This window comes from Rhipicephalus microplus, chromosome 1 (assembly GCF_043290135.1).
Source record: "Rhipicephalus microplus isolate Deutch F79 chromosome 1, USDA_Rmic, whole genome shotgun sequence".
NCBI classification, from domain to species: domain Eukaryota; kingdom Metazoa; phylum Arthropoda; class Arachnida; order Ixodida; family Ixodidae; genus Rhipicephalus; species Rhipicephalus microplus.
Window position 1 is genome coordinate 161073761 of NC_134700.1, and position 22646 is coordinate 161096406.

Genomic DNA, 22646 nt, shown 5'->3' on the forward strand with positions numbered 1-22646 from the left:
ACAGAGGACAATCTTTTTGTATTGAATATTTACAGCAGTCCTAAATGCAGAAAGCACTAATTTCGCAGGCTGTTTCGAAAAACCCTCGCTATAACGGGCAACCGGGCGCTAGTGATTGGAAGAGATTTCAACGTCCCACACAGTGCATGAGGATACAGGATCGAAACCCAGAAAGGCAGGAACTTGTGGTTGGACGCACAGGAGGAGGGCCTGACGCTCGTGACCGATCCATCCATTCCTACAAGAACAGGTACAAGCGTTTGCGCGGACACCACGCCAGATTTGACGTTCACCAAAAATATACTGGATACGCAATGGACCATTACGCAACATGACTTGGGAAGCGATCATTTTATACTTGAAATAACGGTGAGGGCAGGGCCACGGAAGGCAAAAGGCAGACAACTTAAACTTGTCGATTGGGACAAGTTCCGGAACATCAGAGAGGAGCCCGACGAAATGATACAGAGTATTGAGGAATGGACCGAAAAGTTAAAACGAGACGTGGAGGCCGCTACGCAAACGGTGCCACTGGAGGCGCAACTAGAGTATGTAGACAATAAGCTTCTCCACATGTGGGAAGCTAAGGAAGGTTTACAACGGAGGTGGAAAAACCAAAGGCACAACCGGACACTTCGTAGAAGGATAGCTAAATTGAACAGGGATATAGAGCAATACGCCCAGCAGCTGTGCAGACAACAGTGGGAGGAGAAGTGCAATGGCATGGACAACCAGATAGGAATGGCGAAAATGTGGACCATCCTTAGACATTTGTTGAACCCGGACAGAAAAAAGTTGGCAGAAAGGCACAATATTAATCGGTTAATACAAAGATATCAAGGTACAGAGCAGGATTTCCTGAATGAAATCAAGAAAAATATCTCAAGCGCTTCCCGTTACACACCCTGATTACACAGGGCTGGCAAATGATGATTTACGCAACGAGATCGGGGAAGCAGAAGTGAGGGCCGTCTTGCAAAAACTCAATACTAGAGCAGCACCTGGACCAGATGGCATAACTAACAAAACGCTACGCAATTTGGATGACGAGCCCATAACTAAGGTAACTGAATTCATTAACAAATCATGGAAGGCAGGACAGATTCCGCAACTATAGAAGACGGCAAAAATCGTGTTAATACCCAAGCCAGGCAAGCGAGTGCAGATTGCGGACTTGAGACCCATATCTCTCACATCTTGCGTGGGGAAACTCATGGAGCACGTGATTCTGGAGAGGATAACTACCTATCTCGAGGACCGGGATGCGCTTCCACCCACAATGATAGGGTTCAGGAGGAACCTCTCAATGCAAGACGCAATGCTACAGTTAAAACATCAGATTATAGATAATCCGGGAACAGCGACAAAGGCCATTCTAGGGTTAGACCTCAAGAAGGCCTTTGATAATGTAACCCATGCAACGGTGCTAAAAAGGGTAAACGATCTAGATCTGGGACAACGGACGTACAATTACGTGCGTAATTTCCTGACGGGAAGGAAGGCAAAGATTATGATAGGGGACCTAGTTTCGGAGGAAATTGATATGGCCAGTGCACGTACGCCGCAAGGCTCGGTATTATCACCTATGTTATTCAATCTGGCTCTAATTGGACTGCCAACCAAACTCCAAGCAATCGAAGGACTGAATCATACTATCATACGATACTATCATACATACTATCATACGACTGAATCACACGAGATCACCCTATGGGTGAGAAGTGGTAGTGATGGCGAAATAGAAGAAACGCTTCAAACAGCAGTCGAAACGGTCGAGCGGTATCTGGAAGGTACTGGGCTAGCCTGCTCTGCGGAAAAATCGGAGCTGTTGCTGTACAGACCTACTCATAGAGGTCGCAAACCAGGCAACTACCTGCAAGATCTCGCTCATAGAGAAGAAATACAGTTGAGAACAGCCGATGGAAGAACCATACCCATAGTCGACAGGATCAGGGTACTGGGTCTGCTCATCGAAGCCAAGGGCAACAATGGAGAAATCCTCCGGAGACTGGATGCAACTGTAGCCCAAATAATGAGACTCGTAAAAAGGATAGCAACTAAGCACAGTGGCATGAGGGAGGAAAACACGATAAGGTCGATACAGGCATTCGTGATAAGCAGAATAGTATACGTAGCGCCATACTTAAAATGGCAAGTCGCAGGAAAGATCAAGCTAGACTGCCTCATTCGAAAAATATTCAAACTAGCTATAAGGCTACCGATTAGCACAAGCACCGACAAACTGTTACAGCTAGGCCTGCACAATACAATAGATGAGCTTATTGAGGCGCAGCATTCGGCGCAATATGAACGTCTCTCTAAGACATGAGCAGGAAGACATATTCTAGAGCGACTAGGCATAACGCATCACACACAACACGGCGATAAGGTGGACATTCCAAAAGAGACCATGGAAACAATGATGATACCACCCTTGCCAAAAAACATGCACCCCGAACACAATAAAGCCAGACGAGAGACAAGAGCAAAACAAATACAAAAAAAGTTCGGTAATGACAAGGACGCAGTTTTCGTAGACGCTGCTCGATACAAGCGCAAACGGGGGTTTACCGCAGCCGTAATCGATAGCAACAAACGCTGTACGACATGCGCAACCATACGGACCACAAGTACCGAGACAGCGGAAGAGGTAGCCATAGCGCTCGCTGTAGCCCAGACAAACGCAACCGTGATAGTCAGTGACTCTCAAACGGCAGTGAGAAACTTTGTCAACAGCCGCATCTCCCCGGCGGCACTACGTATTCTCAAAGGAGGGTGCCGAACAAGCCCCAGAAATACATATATTATATGGACACCTGCTCATGACATCGCGGGGGACAGCAACAACGGGGCTGTACATGACGCAGCTCGAGGGCTCACCGACCGAGCTGCCCTCTCAAGTGCCGCCCCAGCCTCCTCCGGTGATTACGGCATGGCAGACGAGTGGGAGTGGGAAGACAGAATGACCAGATACAATGAAATTACAAAACATAGATTACAGAGGGGCATATTCCCGCCCCCTCACCCAAAATTAACAAAAAGACAGTCTGTCAAATGGCGGTAGTTACAAACTAGGACATATCCAAATCTTGCACTATCGCACATTATATATCCTGATTTATACAAAACGGACAGGTGCAAGCGTTGTGACTCCAGAGCCACTCTGGAGCATATGTTATGGGAATGTAGAGGGATTAGTACTCATAACAAGTACGCGGCCTCTGCTGACAGCCTTCGCGCGCGCTGGGAAGCCGCAATGCTCAGTTCCGTCCTCTAAGACCAAACGTGGGCCGTCCAGCGGGACGAGGAAGCCGCCAGGATTCAAGGACTCCTGGCCGTAACCTAGGCGGGGCCAATCACCCACCCCATCTACTCGCCGGACTCTGAATAAAGTTCTTTCCTCCTCCTATACCTCGTCAGGCAGAACAGAATGCCTCTGAGAGTGCACTGTTCGCACACAAGTGCATTTATACAGTGCTAATGATTTCTTAGAACTTCATTTATGCAAGCCAGCACACTGAGATGCGGGGCATGCTTTCAGAACACTGACAGATTGTCACTGCACTGCCATCAAGCTATTTTGCATTAACAATTATCTTCAAAACCAGACTATTTGCAACCATTACACATTACTATATCCCTAATCACAAGACTATTTGCACCATTACTCATTACTAAATTCCTAATTTCGGTAACTTGCATGTTAAATGAAGCCCGTTGCCTGCATCTCGTGGAGAGAAAAACCAGAAAAAGAAAAGATGTATGCCTACCTCAAATTCATCGAAAGTGGTTCTATGATGGTAGTACGCATGAGAAAATATCCGGTACACTCTTCGGCACACAGAACCTAGCTTCGCTACCGAGGATTCCTTGATGCTAACTCTGCAAAAAACAAAGTAACAATACCGCATGACAAATTGTGGGCAGCAGTCTCTCACAAGTTTGTGTCTTTCAATGGAACATGCACATGTAAGCCCAAACACACAGCCAAACAATTCAAAAGCACTTCAAAACACCTTTTCCTTGAAACCTAGTGACACACTATATATAGAGCGATCCCTTTAAAAAAAAAAAATACAGCACCGTTTCTCTAACTTTCTGGCTTTGAAGAACCGTGAAAGCTTTCACAGAATGGAGCGAAACATACTTCACATAGCCCTCCACCACTCCCTCAGTTTATAGCTAAACTGTTAAGTGATATGTTTGTGCCAAGAAAGATAAACATTGCATGCGCCATTCTTACAATAAAATACAACAGGAGTAAGAACTCTGAGATGTAATTCGCAGGACAACCAGACAGGGCAGAAAAAAATAAAAAGCAGAGACCTTCGAACTTCGCAAGAGTGATTAAGGGACAAGCCAAAGAGCATCACAGATGCATTACCCCATTGAAGTAACCATTTGTCCTTCAGGTTCACATCAGCATTGTCTATTAGTAACGTAACATTTTCTTATGATGTTGAAAAAGTGTTTCAGCCCCCCTCTGCCGAAAATTAAACAAGATACACAGGACATACTGTAAAATTTTATTATAGCAAACCTCAGATGAATATTATTTTTTTCAGATTAAAAATTTTTTTCGAAAATTCCCCTCCAAATTTCCATTGGATTAGTGCAAAATTATTTTACTATGAATGTCAAAAAGCCAAATTTTTCACAATAACACATGGAAGTTTACTGCCCTTATATCTCTGCACCACTTCAAAATAATGAATAGCGATTTTAAAAAGTTACTTGGCTGTGAAATCAATGCCCTGCTGCACCCACGACACGATCACTATCATCAAAACATCCGTGTATTTCTCTATACCCTATTTAAATGTGCAACAGCCTCATCGCCATCACCATTTCATGCACTTGTTTTTTGCATCAGGCTTCGCTGTGTTGCCTTTGTTCCGTTGGGCAGCTCTGCCTGCACACTCGTTACACAGCCGTTTTCTCGCCTTTGGATTTGTGGTTGCACGTTCACTATGAGCTCCGCAAGCAGCACAAAAGGAATGCAGCGACAGCGGAAAATGTGAGGCAAGTGACCTATGGTATGAAGTCACCAATCATCAACCATGCATTCTTCACTAACGTTTCAACACTACACACAGTGTGACGACGAAGTATGCATGTCGGCTTGGCCGACGAATGATAATATTGTCGGCTAAGCCGCCATTTGTTGGAATAAGGAAACGGCGATGACGACAATGACAGCAAAAATTACACTGAAACAGCGCATGCAAACCAATTTGAAAATTCAGTATCTAACATTTCTGCCTCAAAGTGCGTTGGAAGGACGCGCATTTTGAAGTTTGTCATTGTAAGTTCGTCTTGCTGCAGTCGAGCTGCACCCTTCAGGCAAGTATCGCACACTTCCACAAATAAACGTCAGCTTGTTTCGCAGTGTTTCCTACTTGTTTTTGTTCTTCACGTTTATTAAAGGAGCACTGACATCAAATTTTAAGATCGTGATGTGCCCATCATTCAATCGCTTGGTATGCATTGGTCTTCTTGGACAAACTTGAACGGCATCCGTCGCGTGGAAGTTACTTTAATTCGATGTCAAACAGCGTAAAAAAGCTAAGGAGAAAAAACGAGAAATAGACTGCCCTGCGACATCGACACTAGTGCTACGTGTTCGGTGTGATACATTCCACAAATACCATCCTGAGTGACGATGCCCTAGTAGCAATGACGTGTACGATCCGAGTGTTCTTATCCTGGTGCCGAAGTGCAGAAACACACTTGCTCGTTGCATCTGATCTTCGTTGCACCGGTTTTAATGATTTCGTGAAATTATCAAGCTAAAAAACACCTTTAAGAGAATGGCGAAAGAGCATGATTAAACAGGTGCTTGTCGGTCAGCATGTCGGTGAATCAATGTGGGTTGCAGGTGAGTTGGAGTCGTCTAGTTTGAAGCACGAAAAAAGTGCAATGAGGGTGTCTTTTCTTATCACGTATGTGTTACACATCAACACGACCACAAGCTGTCAAAAGTGGGACAGCGTATAGTCAGATATCATCGTTAACAAGTAACACGCAGGTATCGCTGAATTTTAGTTCACCTGTAGACTTTGCGTCCACGCAAAAGTGGTAATACCACGTTAACTGCGAGAGGCTAGATAGGTGGGGCCATCTGGAGGTGCAGAAAAGAACCTGGCAAGCAGAAAACTTATTCTATTGCTCCGCTGATGCTCATACACGATAGCTATAGTGCATTGACCCTTCTGCGTATACCTCAATTCTTTGCACGCCAAAACACGCCAATATAGCTAACTGAGACACACGAGCGAACATAACTGAAGCGTGCATCCTCAAGCACCTGTGCAGTGCTGGTTGCAACGGCGTCCATTTCGGAATCACTGCTCTGCAAAAGGACGATCGAAGCAAAAATAATTCGCGACATCGCGAATAGTGGGGATTCCAAGCTCCAGACTATCGTACTGAACCCGAGTCGACACTTTGTACAGCGACGACAGCAATGCAGGCGACAAAGCACAACTGAATGTGTCCGCTTAGCATACGAAATGTTTGCGGAGTAGCTGAGCCTGACGTCACTCTTTTCTGTGAAGTGGTCAGCTGTAACGTGATCTGGAAGAGACCGCGAGGTAGCGCCACTGCTGGTGCTCCCAGCGCTAAAAATGGAGCGATCGCCGTCAGTTTTGAATAGTGCTAGATACCAGTGATATAAATCAATAAAAGTGATAGTTATTCATCCCAAAATCTTGGCATGAGTAAATTTGATGTCAGTGCTCCTTTAAAGCATAACGCGACTGCGGATGTGTACCTAGCACAGGTAGGAAACTTACATGGTTGCATTTACGTATGATTTTGCACAAATTCTTTTATTACGATAGCATATACTGTAATATATAGACTGCTTATTGTAAGTCACGGGAGTCGCGATTATCTGCACTATAAACGGTACCACACTATAACCAAAACAACCTTTTCTAAGGGTCGCACTTGCGCAAAACGTGTTCAGCATGCAGCTTGGTGTGTCCAACAATTGGAATATGCGATGCGTGCTTGCTCACATTTCAATTTCTGAATGTCAAAAAAATATAACGTCCAATGACACGTGTTGCCAATGAATTGAATGCGAAAGGGGGGGGGGGGGATGTCTAATACCTGAAAGCACCATCGCAGAAATTCGCCGAATACCAGAACGCCTCGATTATGTGCATTACGCAGAAACTATTTCGAATCACGTCCAGAATTTGACACATTGAAAGATGCCAACTATTCAATTTCACGGGCGTACCCAATTTAGGACATCGCAATCGAATCACGAACCACTATTTGACTGCTACAGGTGCCGCTCTCATTTTTATGAACGATAAGCATCCCTTCCTGTCTAGTGTGGCCACCGCAAAAAGTTTCGTTGATTCGGTACCAAGTTGCAACTTATATTTATGCAAACGCTATCGATTGAAGCGCAACCAACGTCGATTAGGCCTAGCTTGCCGTTTGGTATATTGTCACGGAAAGTTTGTCCGAAACATGAAGATTTGGCGTCAAGAAGATCGCACTAGCAGTGCACCAAGAACAGCGTGCATGATACGAAGTTCGCGTTCGCGGCCGGGAGATCAGCAACGACGACAACTCGCCAAGCTTACATAAGACAGCGCACTGGCAGCAAAAGTAAAAGCTCACGTTATAAAAGCGTAAAAGGTTCCCAATTCACGGACAAGGAAGCAAATGCGATATTTGTTGCAAGCTCGATAATGATGACGTCTTTCCTGTCAAGAAATTGTTACTTGATTGATTTGTGGGGTTTAACGTCCCAAAACCACCATATGATTATGAGAGACGCCATAGTGGAGGGCTCCAGAAATTTCAGCCACCTGGGGTTCTTTAACGTGCACCCAAATCTGAGCACACCGGCCTACAACATTTCAGCCTCCATTGGAAATAGGGCCGCCACAGCCGGGATTCGATCCCGCGACCTGCGAGTCAGCAGCCGAGTACCTTAGCCACTAGACCACTGTGGCGGGTCCAAGAAATTGTTAAGTGCATGCAGTTTATAAGGACAGAATCGCACGTGCCACGTTGAGCGGTGCGCGGCCGAAGCCACGCTAGCGACGTAGTACGCTGTAGTCGCATCGGCGCCGGTGCAAAGGCTTATCGGTGACCGAGGCAACCGTCCTCCTCCCTTACTTGACGAGCCCGCGCAGTGTCCTGCAGTCTTTTTTCTTCCCTCCGCCCTCCTTTGTTCGTTCACTCCGTGTCCCCTCCTTCTCTGTAACGACCGCGTCATTCGCTCCCCAGCAGCGCACCTAGCGCGTCTCCTTTCAGCAGCGCACTCGCTACCGCAATTGTCCCAATTTCTGGCAACTGCATTATAACCGGTCTCTCGTCTTGACGGACAGCACAGTAAGTGGTATATGTATACATGGGGTTATATGGGAGGGTAGACGGGAGTAGAAAAAGATCGTACTCTACACGTTCACGCTATAAGTGGTCTACACAGTACATGGACACTCTCGGCTGGATTTGCCACCGGCGTCGTTGCAGCCATCATTCACCGTATATGTATAGGTAACTATATATATGAAGACGCAAGAAAAAAATAATCCAGAAAAAGACATACAGCGCGCGGAAACGAAGGCCCAAGCTTTCGTTCCTGAGCGCGCAGCGTTTGCCACTGAGCCACGAAGGAGCACTTCAACGCTGAAACGGCAAGCTATTTATATCTACCACTTAGCGCTGTCATCTTTATTTTGGGGGAAATAGCGTGTTTTCAGCATTACCAGCAAGATGGAGCGAAGAACGGGCTCAGCGTAAAACTCTGCCCCTAGCTCGACGCGATGCGCTGATGAGTGATCATCTCCCACGCGTGCTTTGTTCCATGGAGGAAAGGGGCCTCATCCGTGCACTTATCCTGTGGTGGGAGAGAATCTCCCGCCTTCGGATTTCATCCGAACGATTGCGTTTAGTTGCCGTTCGCACAAAGATCCATCCGCTCGCTGGACAGGCCCCATTTGCGAAAAGAGTGCGCTTTTCAAACACAGCGAAGTAACAACTGAAACACCTGTTAGTTCGCACTCATATCAGTACCTGCGATCAAGTTTCGTGCATCGTTTTTATTTAAACAGCGTGTCAAGTGTCAAGCTGTAAACGTAGCTAGCTAGCTCTCGTCCTGTGTATGTTGTTTTCGCGCACCATTTGTGCGTGAGCAGCGCGCTGCACATTTCGATATGCTTGCCGTTCTCAGCGTTACACTCCAAGATGTTGCTATCTCATTCATTGCTTCGCCCATGTGGCGAAACTGTGACTTTTTAGCAGTCCCTCGAGATTCATTGTATCGAAATTTTACTGGATGTGGAATGTCCAGATTGCAAGTTAGTTTCCAAAAACTGACAACCTCAATCTTTTTTTTTTTATATAACAGCAAACACCCCCCTTGCAAAGAAAAACTCTAATGAAGGGTGCTTGAACTTTGCAGCTTGAATAGTCAATGATGGTCAAGTTCTCCAACTTGACCATCATAGATTTTTAAGCTGCAGTTTACACTGCAGTTTCAAGCTGCAATTTGTACAATAAATATTTATAAAATTGATTTTAATTTTACTAAAACATTATAATATTGATTTTAATGTATACTATAAAAAATTACAAAAATGATTTTAATTTATACCATAAAAATTTAAAAAAATTGATATTAATTTTTAAAAACGTATTGAAGGTATCAAGTGACTGATTTAAATTGTTATGATTAGCCTGATTTTTATTTGTGCCAGTTTTCTTTTTTTTTCTCTTACTTGAAACACACGTGCACACACCACGGTTTCCATGAAATATGTCCCGCACCATTTCACATTAATGACAATTTTTTCCGGGGTGCCTTCTTGAGCATGCGTCACCTTTCATTGATAGGAACTATACTCCAAGACAGCCAAACATTTAATACTGGTACTTTTGGAAACTTCTATCAAGACTGGACAAAATATGAAAATATAATTTGAAGTCCACAACCCCACACAGACATACCAGCGTCCAAGGTTTGAGCACGAAATTTAGAAGTAGAATATTGACCTTCACTTCCTCTTTTGATAAAGCACCTATGATTACAAAACTAAGGACACCAATGCCCTTGAAGAATGATGTCTCGGCTTGAAAGTATTCAGTAAACATTCCCGTCTCGTAAGAGTTACCACACATTACTTCAACTGGTCTCGTACCGGCTTGGAAAGTACTTGTTGCTGTTCAGGAGACATGCAGCTCCATCAAGGGTGTGTCGCGTGTAGTCAATGGCTGGACACTCCTTGGGTGTCTTGTGGGCAGCGCAAAGAAATATCCACTGTTCCGTGGCCGTCATTTGGGTGCAGCTATCTGCGTTGCATTCAGCCTGCAAGTAAGGAGCAGGGCCAGTGAGAAGTTTATCAAGGCCAACAGTGACGTGCATCCAAACACAATGTACACAGATGTTTCCATTGCTAGACAAATAGTTTTCCACAAATAAAAAAAAATCTTAATTCTTGGGTATAAGTATCGAAATGAAAACTCAGTTACGAAGCATACCGTAGTGGGGTACTCCCGTGAATCACTATAAACCCCTGAAGTGTTCTTAGAACAAGCACCTGAATTCATGCACAGAAGAGAGACTTGCATGTCACCCCTTAGCAATGCAGCTGTGAACCAGTGACTGGTACTTAGAAACTAAAATACACGGCCACTAGTCTCCCCAATTAAAGAATCAAACTCTGCGATTTCAAGTGCCGAGGCCGCAATACCGGTGTGAGGCACACCACTGGCACAATATCACTGCAAATACATTTCACTGAGGTGTGGCAGGGGTAGTCAAGTATTTCAGAGTGTGCACCTCCAACAAAGCAAGTACAGAGTTCAATTCCCACTGCCACGATGCACTAAATAGTCTTTTTAATGAGAACAGGATACACAAATCTGCAGCTCTGTGGTGTTGGTACACATAAGACGAGAAAAGATGGCCTCTTATTTATCTACTATGTTTTACTTTTCCACCACAATGCTGCGTTCAATGTTGTGCCATGCTTTCTTATGAGTTGCTAAAACAAAAGTATTTTCAAAAATTAACCACCCCTTCAATCTAGGCCCATGTCTGGTTTAGCGCTTCAACTCCTTTAAATTAAGCCACAGTGGCCAAGAAGTGAAGCTGCACTCTCCTGCTCAGTCATGGGATCCTATAGCCACTAAGATGAAGTGGTGGAGGGCAACAGTGCTACAGTGGCAAGCGAAGCTGCCTGAAGCTACAGAAATTACTATAATGCCTAAACTGCCCACTGCGGTTCGAAATGAAATGATAGAAGAATGTAGCTTATTAAAATGTGCAACCACGCCTGGAAAACCTGCAAATGTTAATTATTCAGAAAAGCCATGCAGACACAATATGAGAAGGGCAGGAAAATAAGCAAGCAGCTTTTTTTTTTTTTATTTTGTCACTAGAGCACACTTTTTTTTTAGATGCGCATGTACCCCTAGATTCGCACACAAAGCAGCAGCGAACATGATACAGCAGATAAAATCAACAAGCAACAGACTGTTTTGAGATCACTCTAACTTTTTTGGCAACTTGCTCAGTGGTCATTTCATGAACTTCCAAATCTCGCGCAATAGGCTTGGTCATAACAGAGGCCCCGAAACGGTAGGACACCGATAGACTGAAACTATCTCACAAATAGCACTTAATATTCACTGAAATATACAAATAACTTATAAAACTATAAAACAAGCTAACAAATAATTTATAAAACCATAGAACAAGCTAACAAACACTGCACAGAAATTCTACTAGCCATGATTTACTTGCTGATCAGTAAATTACGTTTTGACGGTGACTACAAGACACGGAAGCATGGACATTAGAGCAGGTCAAATACCAGGTGGTACAAAGTACAATCTACACTTATTTGAATTCGAATCACTGGGGCACTAAATCAGATGCTGCAGCCTGCAATACCAAATGCCGGGAAATTGCCTGTAATTGAGATTGCACCTAATGCTCAGTATTGCAGTCATAGCCATAACAAAGCAGTGCAAAGCCACATCTGATGCAGAGGTTTTGCCAGCAGTGGCCAATGAAGACCACGGCTGCGTGTAGAAGTACTGCATATGACCATGTCTTCTGTTCACCCTAAATCAGAACAGCATGTTTCATGCCTTCCACTTAATGAATTTTCAATGAGTGGAAGATAACTAATCTTGCCCCGTAAAGCAAAAAAAATATACAAGCACATTGAATAGCAATTCGTTAATGTAACGCAAGACAAACAATGGTACAGTAAGCTGCACTATTACTCCAAAAGCTTTTAAGAACTGTATGCTCACGAGTAAGATTAATTGATCTGTCGCACTTAATGTCCCAAAACCACCATATGATTATGAGAGATGCCGTAGTGGAGGGCTCCGGAAATTTTGACCACCTGGGGTTCTTTAGGGTGCACCAATGTCAGAGCACATGGGCCTACAGCATTTTCACCTCAGTCGAAAATGCACCAACCGCAGCCAGGATTAGGTCCCGCGACCTGCAGGTCCGTTGGGCATTTATTTGTTCTACAATGTTTTACAGTATGTATGACATTATAGGTGTTGTTTATCAAAAATATTAAACAAGCTCCCGCAGTAGACATTTTTCATCAGAAGAACATGAACTAATCTGCCACACTATATAACGAATGATGCAAACAAAGATACCTAATATTTTATTGAGGAAACACCAAACTAAACAACTGGTTCTGATACATGATTGACAAACCAGGACCAAGCTTGAATTGTCAACATGTCCACAGAACGTAGTGCATCACCTGCGCTACTGTCACTGCACTTTCAATAACTGCAAGCCTCGTCAAAGTAATCACGAGGCATTCATCGGTGATTTTGTTGTGGACATGTTCATTGCAGTTGAAATGTCAAGTCATGCAAAGACAGTACTGATAGAAGCCACAAGGTGTTAGTAGTGGTATGCATGCAATTAGATAAGCCATTTAAAAGCAACTACAAACCTCACATACCTGCAGCCTGACTGCAAGACCATTTAGCTCCATGCAGAACTGCCTGTAAAGATAACATCACACAACAGGCTTACACATGGGTGACGGTTGTTCAGGAATGTACACATGACGATAAATTCGATTAGCAGTCGCTTCTTGCTGCTGTATGCCAGTCAAAGATTGTCAAATACACAGTTCAGTGCGTGACGAAGCTACCGATTACGGCCATACAGTGTGTAACCTATATAATCAAGGCAGTAATTTCATTCTTTCAGGTAAGACTCCTGAAGTAATGAAATGACAAAGTCTTACAACTGGTAAACAAGGCCTTAGGTGCGGACGCTATTTTTGAGTAGCGTGCGTACCAAGGCGCTGGCTTTACATTCATTCGCACTGGTGACATCTCAAAGCGATTGCGAAAGCAAAGCACCCCTATTGGCGAACTCCCTCGAGGCCCCGCCACATCCAACCACAATACGCGAGTACGCACCTTAGATGTTCGTACTTCCACACTCCCTCGTCCTGGCCATCGGGAGGCGTCAATATTTCATCGACATTCGTCGGGTCTTTGCGGATCGCCTGCTGGATGAACTGTTTCACCGGAAGAACATGTCACCGCACGGCCACTCGAAACCGTCACAACATGACCAGCACGTTACATACCTGCTGAACGGCGAGCGTGCTGTCCATTTCGTCAAACGGCTCATCGGGCCAGCTTGAAAAATTCTGGTCAACGAGAAATGAACAAGCAGAAAGTGAAGTCTAGGTCACGGGAAACGCAATCAAAGTTTGCAGAACCAACAGTTAGCTCGACAGCCCGGTAGCGATTGGAACGCTCCAACTAGCTTCAACATTCGGCGAGACGGCGATTACGGAGCTGCCCATCAAACAGAAAGATGCGTCAGACCATCAGTTTGGTCGGAACGTCTGTCGAGAAGGGTATCGGAGGTAGAACATTGATCATGCTAGGCCTTCGATCGGGCCCCGCTGACGTAAACGCGAGGCAACGAATAAACAACCAATAATGAACCGATTGAACACTCTAAGTGCCGGTAACGGGCCGAAGCGGGGTTACAGAGACAAAAACTGTCACCTCGGCTTTTGTTCCCGGTCGATTCCGCCGAAGAACACCCGCACTGTCAGCCATCTTCATGTTGCCGTATTTCCAACCAGCGTTTGTGCGTGCGTTAGCTTGTTTCGTCTTCGCTGCGTCTTTTCCTTGCGCTCGTTGCGCCGCCTGAAGAGCAGAGTTGATAGCGTATATATGAGTAGAGTGCGCTCACAGCTGTGTAGTTTTTCGTACTTGAATTGCCAATCGCCGCAGTATAGAGAAATAACCGCGGTTTATATTATTTATTAAACGTTATCTAAGCCAGAAAGGTTCTATTCACTTATAAGTATCAAGTGAAACTGCGATAAAACTGCGCATTATCTTAAGGAACGTTTATTGCTAGAACCGCGCTTAGCCATGCTATTCTCATATCATTGTTTATTACACCCTAGCGCTCCCAAGCGGGATGCTGAGAAAGCTATATACGCACCATCTGTTGCTCTAGCAGCCGACAAGATATCCGAACGAGCGGTGGTTTATACGGGTTACAAGATGCCTCGCACGCACCGCTGAAGCCAGAACTGCACGACGAAACGTGTCACACGTTTAGCGTAGGTTGCTAGCGTCGCGAGGAGAAGCACTTTCAACTCGTAGCGACTGGCGGTGCTGTACTTGCAGAGCGACGAGCGCCGCATATGGATCGCGCTGCGGCAAGCAGCCTGGCTTGAAAAACTCATTCACTGCAACGGACCGCCTGTCAGCGTAGCGACGCAGTCCACTAGCCATGGCAAGCACAGAGAGCACCTACATCCTCGATAGGCGAGAATCAGTCAAGGTGAGTGAGAGAGAAATTACAAAAAAAAAAAAAAGCGGGCCGGGCGGATTTGTGGCAGAGCAAAACGCGGACCTGCCCGTGACAGCCGCACGGTCAGCTGTGCGCGCCCCGCGGCATTGCAACAAGTGCAGTTGAACATTTTGCTCTTTGGCCAAGTGCCCTCGGCGCTCTCGTACGGACGTATATCTCCATCAAAATCGCGCTCTCGTAACGATCGTGCGGGATTTTGCGCGTTGTGCCGCGCAGACATGCGACGTCGTCCGTCGCTTTCCCACAGATGTATTGATCGATGCGTCCGGTGGCCAAATAAAAGAGGACCCGCGGGCGACCTTCGACATTTTTTGCATCGTGCATATGTCGCCTTCGTACAGTGGGATGCAGCGTCGTTTGTGGCCTTTCTCACTGCTGGAATTAAAAGACACGCGCCCAGAAAGGTCGTCGTAACGGTTACTCGAGAGCGTACGACGCTCATTAGTTGTATGCAGTCCGGCGAAAACCGGTCCGGCCTAACTCTCTGCAGTGCATCAAATCAGCTGAAGGAAACGAGGTGCTGTAAATGATTAGGGCGCGTGGGCTTTCGGCGGTCGCAACTCTTATCTCGAAGACATTCGATGGAAGGGGGTCTTAAGGTGCCGAAACGCCGCCACTAGAGCGGGCGCGCTCTTCGGGAACTGTGGGTAATTAGCTCTGCAGCCGCCGATGCTTGTTGCGGGCGCTGGTTTCGATCTCGCGGCGCGCTTTGGCGGCTCGCCAAGTCCGCAGCTCGCGATCGGCGGATCAAAGTTGTCGAACTTGATACGGACCGCTAAGACTCGAGAAACAGTTGTCGTTTTGCCGGCGACGCGCAGAACGTAACTCGAACCTTGCGCGTCGGACGCTAACTGGGCGGCCAAAACAGAAATGCGGCGTCCCGGGTTTAGCGAGCGCGCTCGCAGGCCGAGAGGACGAGGCGGCGGCTAGGTTCTAAATGATGCAGTTGGTCCGTGCGCCTGAATATTTGACGTGCTTCGCAACACTTTAGCATGTTACCGCGCGTGCAAGGCAAGAACACTTTATGTTCGAAATTTGTAATGAAATTCTTGTCCATTGTTTCGTTGTTTGAATGTGCAAAGTATTAGTTTTACATGATTATAGAAGACAAGCAGTTTTGTTGGAGGCAGAGAGTTTATAAGTCATACGCATTTATTATGAAATCGAGATGATTCCAGGAGAATCATACCGTGATCGTTGCGCAGATGCAGCACTGATGACTTCTGAGATATAATTTTATAATTCAGTCAAAATAGCCGCGGAAATATGTTGTCCCAATTTAGGCAGGCAAACAATTATTATTTTTAAGAACGTCGAGTGCTGCCGTGCGCATATTTATAGCCCTGTCCACTGTAAAGGTCAGCCATTAAGAAATGCAACGTAACTACATTTTCGTACCCATAGCGGAAAAAATATTCGCTGATATAATCAATTAGACGCAGCCTTACGCAAATGCAGAGTTATCATTCAGGTCTCCATATCGGTGAATACAACCGAACGGCATGATCCCGGCCACGATAAAACGGTCTATGCGTGTTACTATAAAATAAGAAAAAAAAGTGTAGCTGTTGCTGTATTTTGGGAGTCATGGCTTGTCATATGTATAACTATATTTCAAGATTCGCATCAACTCTCTTTTGGATCTTTATACTCTCTTTGGAATGTCGCGGGAGGCGCGCCTCTCCAGAAGATAGTTAACTTGTATCCTTGAAGAGAATTATGTATGTAGCAAATAGTTTTCGTTCGAGTGTAATTTTCTAAAGCTAACGCACTTACGAAACGTATATACTCTGCGACGTATACATATATCTAGCGAGATGCTATTCACAATTGTTTAATTATTGCAATGAGCTCATGTACCGTACGTGTGAAGGCAGTTTAACCATTACAGGGCGTCCGAATTATCACGCGCACGATTAAAAAGAAAAAGGAATGGCGTTGCGCGATGCAAAGCTAATACATATTGTTCCCAGTGTACTGTAGTAGCAGCTACTAACTTTTTCGTCAATTACAATTAATTACATAGTAACAGTCATATTTGCAAAAAAGTACTCGCCTACTTCACAAAACGCCAATGAGGCAGATGTGCGCATGTTGAAACATCTGTCTGTTCTACTGTAAAGAACGTACCAATTGCGTGCTAATTATTTCCTGTCAATAAAGAAAGCCCGCGAAATACGAAAAAAATAGCACGTGATTAGACCGCTGCGCGCCCCGCCGCGGTGGTCTAGTGGCTAAGGTGCTCGGCTGCTGACCCGCAGGTCGCGGGATGGAATCCCGGCTGCGGCGGCTGCATTTCCGATGGAGGCGGAAATGTTGTAGGCCCGTGTGCTCAGATTTGGGTGCACGTAAAAAAACCCCAGGTGGTGGAAATTTCCGGAGCCCTCCACTATGGCGTCTCTTATAATCGTATGGTGGTTTTGGGACGTTAAACCCCAGAAATCAATCAAATCAATCAATATACGGCACGGGTGCACCGCGGTAGCCGCGCAAGAATAACGCTGCGGCCGCTATGTCGGTTTAAAATCGGGATATTAGGCGTACACATTCATTTCGGTGTTGTAAGCGCAAGGCGAGGACCAACACATGCTCGCTCAGCCGAGAGTGCACATCCAATCAAAGCTGAACGTCGTTACAACGAACAATACTATGATGGATTATCGGTTATAGAGAACTAAGTACGAATTTTGGTTGGTCGCTTTTTATTTCAGGAAGACTTACTATATAATGAAAAACATCAGTGCTGCCGTGATATTAGATAACGAGGAAGTGCTTGCCTTTCTCGAAAGGCTCGGAACTCAAAATAGAGCTAGGCAAAACAATTATTGAAATCTGTATCCCAACCACTTTTCCTTTTAGATGTGGTTTTGGCAAATTAAATTTGTTTTAAAATCCGGTCGCATCATTAGATTCAATTAAATGTGAAAGTATGCCATTTCTGTGCAACGAGCATTCCTCTGTCGTCATTTCATCTTCACAACTTTCGGTCTCTTCAAAATGCCGCAAAGAAAAGGGTTGCAATCGGATCGATAGTTTATTAGGTTATTGAAAGCCTAAAATAATTTGTCTTCGATCGATAGTTTATTAGGTTATTGAAAGCCTAAAATAATTTGTCTTCGTATCACATGTTCGTGCGAGCACGAACACCATTTTAATTAGTGTCAATGTCTATATCTGCACTGTTACAACGAATATCTGATGTAACAAACTAACTTATGGTCGGAATGATACATCGTAACAACCAGGTTCGCCTTTATTTATTCCTTTTTTTTGCATAACACGTATACATGGTTTGCCCGAGTGGTAAGGCAAAAAGAGGATCATAACCTCCTGACCAGGCCCTACCACATTGGGGCAGCAGAAGCAACGGATTTGAGAACAACAATTACACTTTGAAATTTCTGAATCAAGAAGGACATAAAGACATTATAGTAAGCATATAATCACCAATTATAATAATAACGTAACGACAGTAATGAACATAAAGTAATGATATAATCATAGTAAGAATATATGCACTAATGCAATAAAAACATGAAAACACCAATAGTGGTAATTAGTTTTACTAATAACAGTAACTTTTAATAACAATACGATGCAATCGCCGAATATTATTATTATTTGTATAGTGAAAGTTACATGAAAAATTGTTCAACACATCCGCATCCTACTCAAGAAACATGTTCATTATTAAATGTTTAAATTCTTGAATCGTTTTAAAATTTCTGGCTACTTCAACAACGGGAGGATACATATTGCATAAACACATAGTTTCATACTCGATGGTTTGCATGCCATAGTTTGTCCTGGGTTTTTTAGTTACCATAGGTGTGCGGCGTAAACTGTATCCTGTGTCTCGACTGAGGTACCGGTTTGAAACAGCCTCAAAGTTTGTAGAGAGTTCTTTAAATAGTCGAATGCAGATTTTTGCTCTGTGAGAGTTTCTAATGTTAAGAATACTGTAGCGCGCCAATAGTTTGGAAGACCTATGTATTCGTTTGAAAAGTTTAGCAAACGAACAGATCGACGTTGTAGCACTGCCAGCTTCTAAATGTCGGTTTTGTTTCCGCTCCCCCATACTAATAAGCCATAGCTAAGATGAGAATGTACAAGAGAAAAGTATAGTTGTCTGACCAGCTTAAGAGGCACATAGCATCGAAGTTGTTGTAGTAAGCCAACTGATCGTTCAACCTTAGTTCGAACTTTATTTATGTGCTCAGTTTAGCTTGGGTTTTTCTGAAATGCAACACCTAAAGAAGAATGACTTGCCACATGTTCTCGTTGCAATCCATTGTGAAAAAGCTTCACAAGATAGCTTAGTTTTTTATTCTTAGAACAAAAACAGTAAATTTCGTTTTCTTCGCGTTTAAGTCAAGCTGATTTTATTGTAGCCGTTGGTGTAGTTCGCTCATCCGAGAATTTGCTGTAATTTTTGGTTTCTGAAAGTAAGTACCAGAAAAGAATACATTTGTGTAATACGTGTATATTACCATTTCACCTGTTAGTGGAATGTTTACTATATCATTGATATAAATGATAAACAGTAATTGGAGGGGGGGGGGGGCAATATTGAACCCTGTGGTACCCCATATTTAATTACGCTTTTTCCTGAACTGTGATCTTGCAAAGAAGTGTACTGCAGTCGAGATCCTAGGTAACTATTCATAAGTTCTAATGCTGTCCCACGAGTGCCATACACTTGGAGCTTGTCAAGTAATATTTCATGTTTTATAGAATCGAAGGCTTTACGAAAATCTAAGAATATACCGGTAGTAAGTTTTTTTTTCTTCGATGTTATTTATTATTGTATTCTTGATTTTTAGTAATGCCATTTCAGTTGACTTATTCTTCTGGAAGCCATATTGATTATCCGAAATAATACTTTTATCCAGCAGGAAACTATTAAAACGCTTATATATAATGCGCTCAGCTATTTTCGAGAACAATGGCAGTACCGAAATTTGTCTATAGTTGCTTAGGTAATTGTAATTACCACCTTTAAAAATCACTGCAACACGAGCTATCTTCATTTTTTGAGGAAAAAACTCCAGTAGCAAGTATACAGTTGCAGTTATGTTCCAGTGAACCACATATTATGTGAGCAACTGCTTTAATAGGTTGAGCTTTGATTCCATCCTCTCTAGCAGCTGACTTGTTTTTTAGGGAATTAAAAATAGAAAGAATCGCGCTTGCAGATGTAGGAGTAAGAAATATAGTCTCACTTACACGATTTCCAATTTAAGTTCCATTTAGATTTCCAGAAACGCCAGACGTCGAGGTTGAAGCACCAGCATTGGTAAAATGATCAATAAATAAATTAGCACCATCTTGACCATAAAACTTGACATCATTTACAACAATCTCTGATGACATATTTTTTAAGAACTTATTAGCTCGCGATATATGCTCCACATTCTACGACCATTTATGGAAGATTCAAATTTACGCGTATAGTATTCAGACTTCGCTTTTTTTTAGATCACTGTTCAGTTTTTTACGAACTTGTTTAAATTCTTTGAATATTTGAGTGTCACGGGTCTCTAAGAAGCGACTGAATAGTTTATCTGTGTGTATATGCTTATATAGTTCATGGTTTACCCATTCCTTTCTAGCTTTTTTTATGCTTGATGACAGGGATAAAAGGGGATGCAATGTTGTATGCTTCTTTCACTTTTGACACAAATAGATCATATGCTGCTGAGGAGTTTCCTTCCGCATAAACATCATACCAATTCGTATTGGAAATCAATGTTTGAAACAGCTGTATGGTCCTGCTATTTATGACACGCTTGAACTTGTTGTTTCTATCAATGCGCACACAGAGTGGTATCGCAGCAAATATCGGCAAATGATCGCTTATACCAGAGGTTAGCACTTCAAAACATGTTTAGTTCTTTGTGAAAGAAGTAAAACATAAATCGATCAATGTTTTTGAATTCGGAGTTATTCGCGTAGGAAGGTCAATGAGGTTTTCACAATCATTTGCTAACAGAGTTTCAATAAGTTAGATGTTTTCATTATTATTTGAAAGTAAGTCAACATTGAAATCATTAACAACAATCGAATGAAATTTTTTATGTTAGAAAATTCAAGTATTTTGTCTATGTAATGAAGCCATCTTGTTAACGCACATCGCGGTGGGCGGTACACAGCAACAATCGGAATATTTTGAGAAACTACAGCAACACATTCAAAATCATCAGTAACACATGTATATTCAGGCAAAATGTCGCAACCGTAACATTCGCTAACTTAGATAGATACGCCGCCACCTCGTTTTCGAGAACGATAAACTGAAATGTGATCGTTCTCCGAAAAATGAATGACGTCATGCTGAGCCGCATACCATATCTCTGAAAAAACTAAAAATCAAAGTAACAATTTAATTAGCTGTGCTATGTACGTCTCTATATATCAGCTTGCTTATTTATTTCTTAAGCTTTGCGCATTCATGTGGAACAGTTTGAGCCCCTTTTCTTGCAAACAGCTGTTTTTCACTACCATTAAGTCGTTGAAAGATGCAACACTGTGATACGGTTCCATAATTGCAGTAGTTGGCAAGGTGTTGCAAACTTAGACGATTTTGTCTAAGCATACGGCAGCAGCCCACTTATTTCGCCTTTCTTTTCGCTGATATAACTGGATTGATCTATGAATTAGCATTTGGAAATTATTCTTATTGCACGGACTATATACGTAATGTTGAAAATTGTTAGTAATCACGGGCACACTGCGAAATGAAGCGAACAAAAAAAAAACAAAGGCTACAATATGTCACTGCCGAGTCGGAGATGCAACCGCGGAAGAAGATGATTCTGTTCTGATGACTATAGAGATTACAATGGTCAAAAGTGCGAACATACTCGAGATGTCCACTTCCCATCACTTCTACAATTAGACGACCGCATAAGTCATATTGCATATAGCCAAGTTCTATAGAACATGTATATGCTTAATCCAAACAGTCACCTTTTTTCCCGGATGATTGATCTGTGAGTAGTGCGCAATTAAACAAATAACTTAGAATGGAAGAAAAGCACACTCACTTGCAATGTTCTTTGCAGAGAAATTAAATGTTCAGATCGCTCTGTTCGCCTTCCACGTGAACTGTTTGCACTTGGTTTGGCCACTGAAGCACATATTACACGTCTCCTCTGGTTTATTCATTTTAACATAATGCAGCCTTGTTAGGCTATTGCAGGAGTCGATACAGAATACGAAACAATTTGGTTTCTTAAAAAAATGGCAGCATATCCACGGAGTGAATGATGGAGAGTGGGGCGAAGCATTCGTCCGTCCATGCGTCCGTCTGTGTGACCGTCCATGCGCCTGTTCATGCGCCCGTCCCTGCGTTCGTTCATGCATCCGCCCCTGCGCCCTTTAATGCGTCCATCCATGCATCTGTCTGTGTGTCCGTTCGTCCATCTATTCAACACTACAAGTCCCACCATCTCGCATTATTTTATCATATATTCCCCATATAGAAGCACCGCCATTCAGTGGACATTCCAAGGACTAAACGAGAGGTGGCACACGCACACTCTCTTACGGCTTGCGCTTCGGGTCTACTTCCCACCTTCAACCAGTTTGAGTTCATGGTATATACTAGTTCACTGTATTCATGGCACTGCGGCCCAATGCTCGCTAAACCTTTCTAAAACCAAGGAGGTTACGCCCAGCGAGTATAACGTAGCAACCTTTTCCTGTCAGATAGTGCTCAATGTACATGCCAGTGGCTGCTGATGTGAAATGAGAGACAGGAGGATTCAGCTTT

At 43.6% G+C, this 22646-nt stretch overlaps 2 protein-coding genes across 5 annotated transcripts in view; one reads left to right on the forward strand and one right to left on the reverse strand.

Annotated features, from left to right (window-relative positions):
• LOC119178614 (MOB kinase activator 4) overlaps window positions 1-14651 on the reverse strand; it is a 32825-nt gene extending 18174 nt beyond the window's left edge. The window contains exons 1-7 of one of the 2 annotated variants that reach the window (XM_037429827.2): window positions 14498-14651; window positions 14050-14193; window positions 13620-13682; window positions 13447-13547; window positions 12969-13020; window positions 10170-10336; window positions 3771-3882 (exon numbers count right to left, since the gene is read on the reverse strand). In XM_037429827.2, coding sequence (XP_037285724.2) covers window positions 3771-3882; window positions 10170-10336; window positions 12969-13020; window positions 13447-13547; window positions 13620-13682; window positions 14050-14193; window positions 14498-14500 — 642 coding nt within the window. In that variant the 5' untranslated portion in view covers window positions 14501-14651. Of the gene's footprint in view, window positions 1-3770; window positions 3883-10169; window positions 10337-12968; window positions 13021-13446; window positions 13548-13619; window positions 13683-14049; window positions 14194-14497 lie in introns of those variants that run through there. The other variant, XM_075887572.1, reaches the window with a different exon arrangement.
• Window positions 14484-22646, forward strand: part of LOC142801983 (putative sodium-coupled neutral amino acid transporter 11) — a 49531-nt gene continuing 41368 nt past the window's right edge. For 2 of the 3 annotated variants that reach the window (XM_075887569.1, XM_075887571.1), the window contains exon 1: window positions 14484-14842. In XM_075887569.1, the coding sequence (XP_075743684.1) occupies window positions 14792-14842 (51 nt within the window). In that variant the 5' untranslated portion in view covers window positions 14484-14791. The remainder of the gene's footprint in view (window positions 14843-22646) is intronic. The other variant, XM_075887570.1, reaches the window with a different exon arrangement.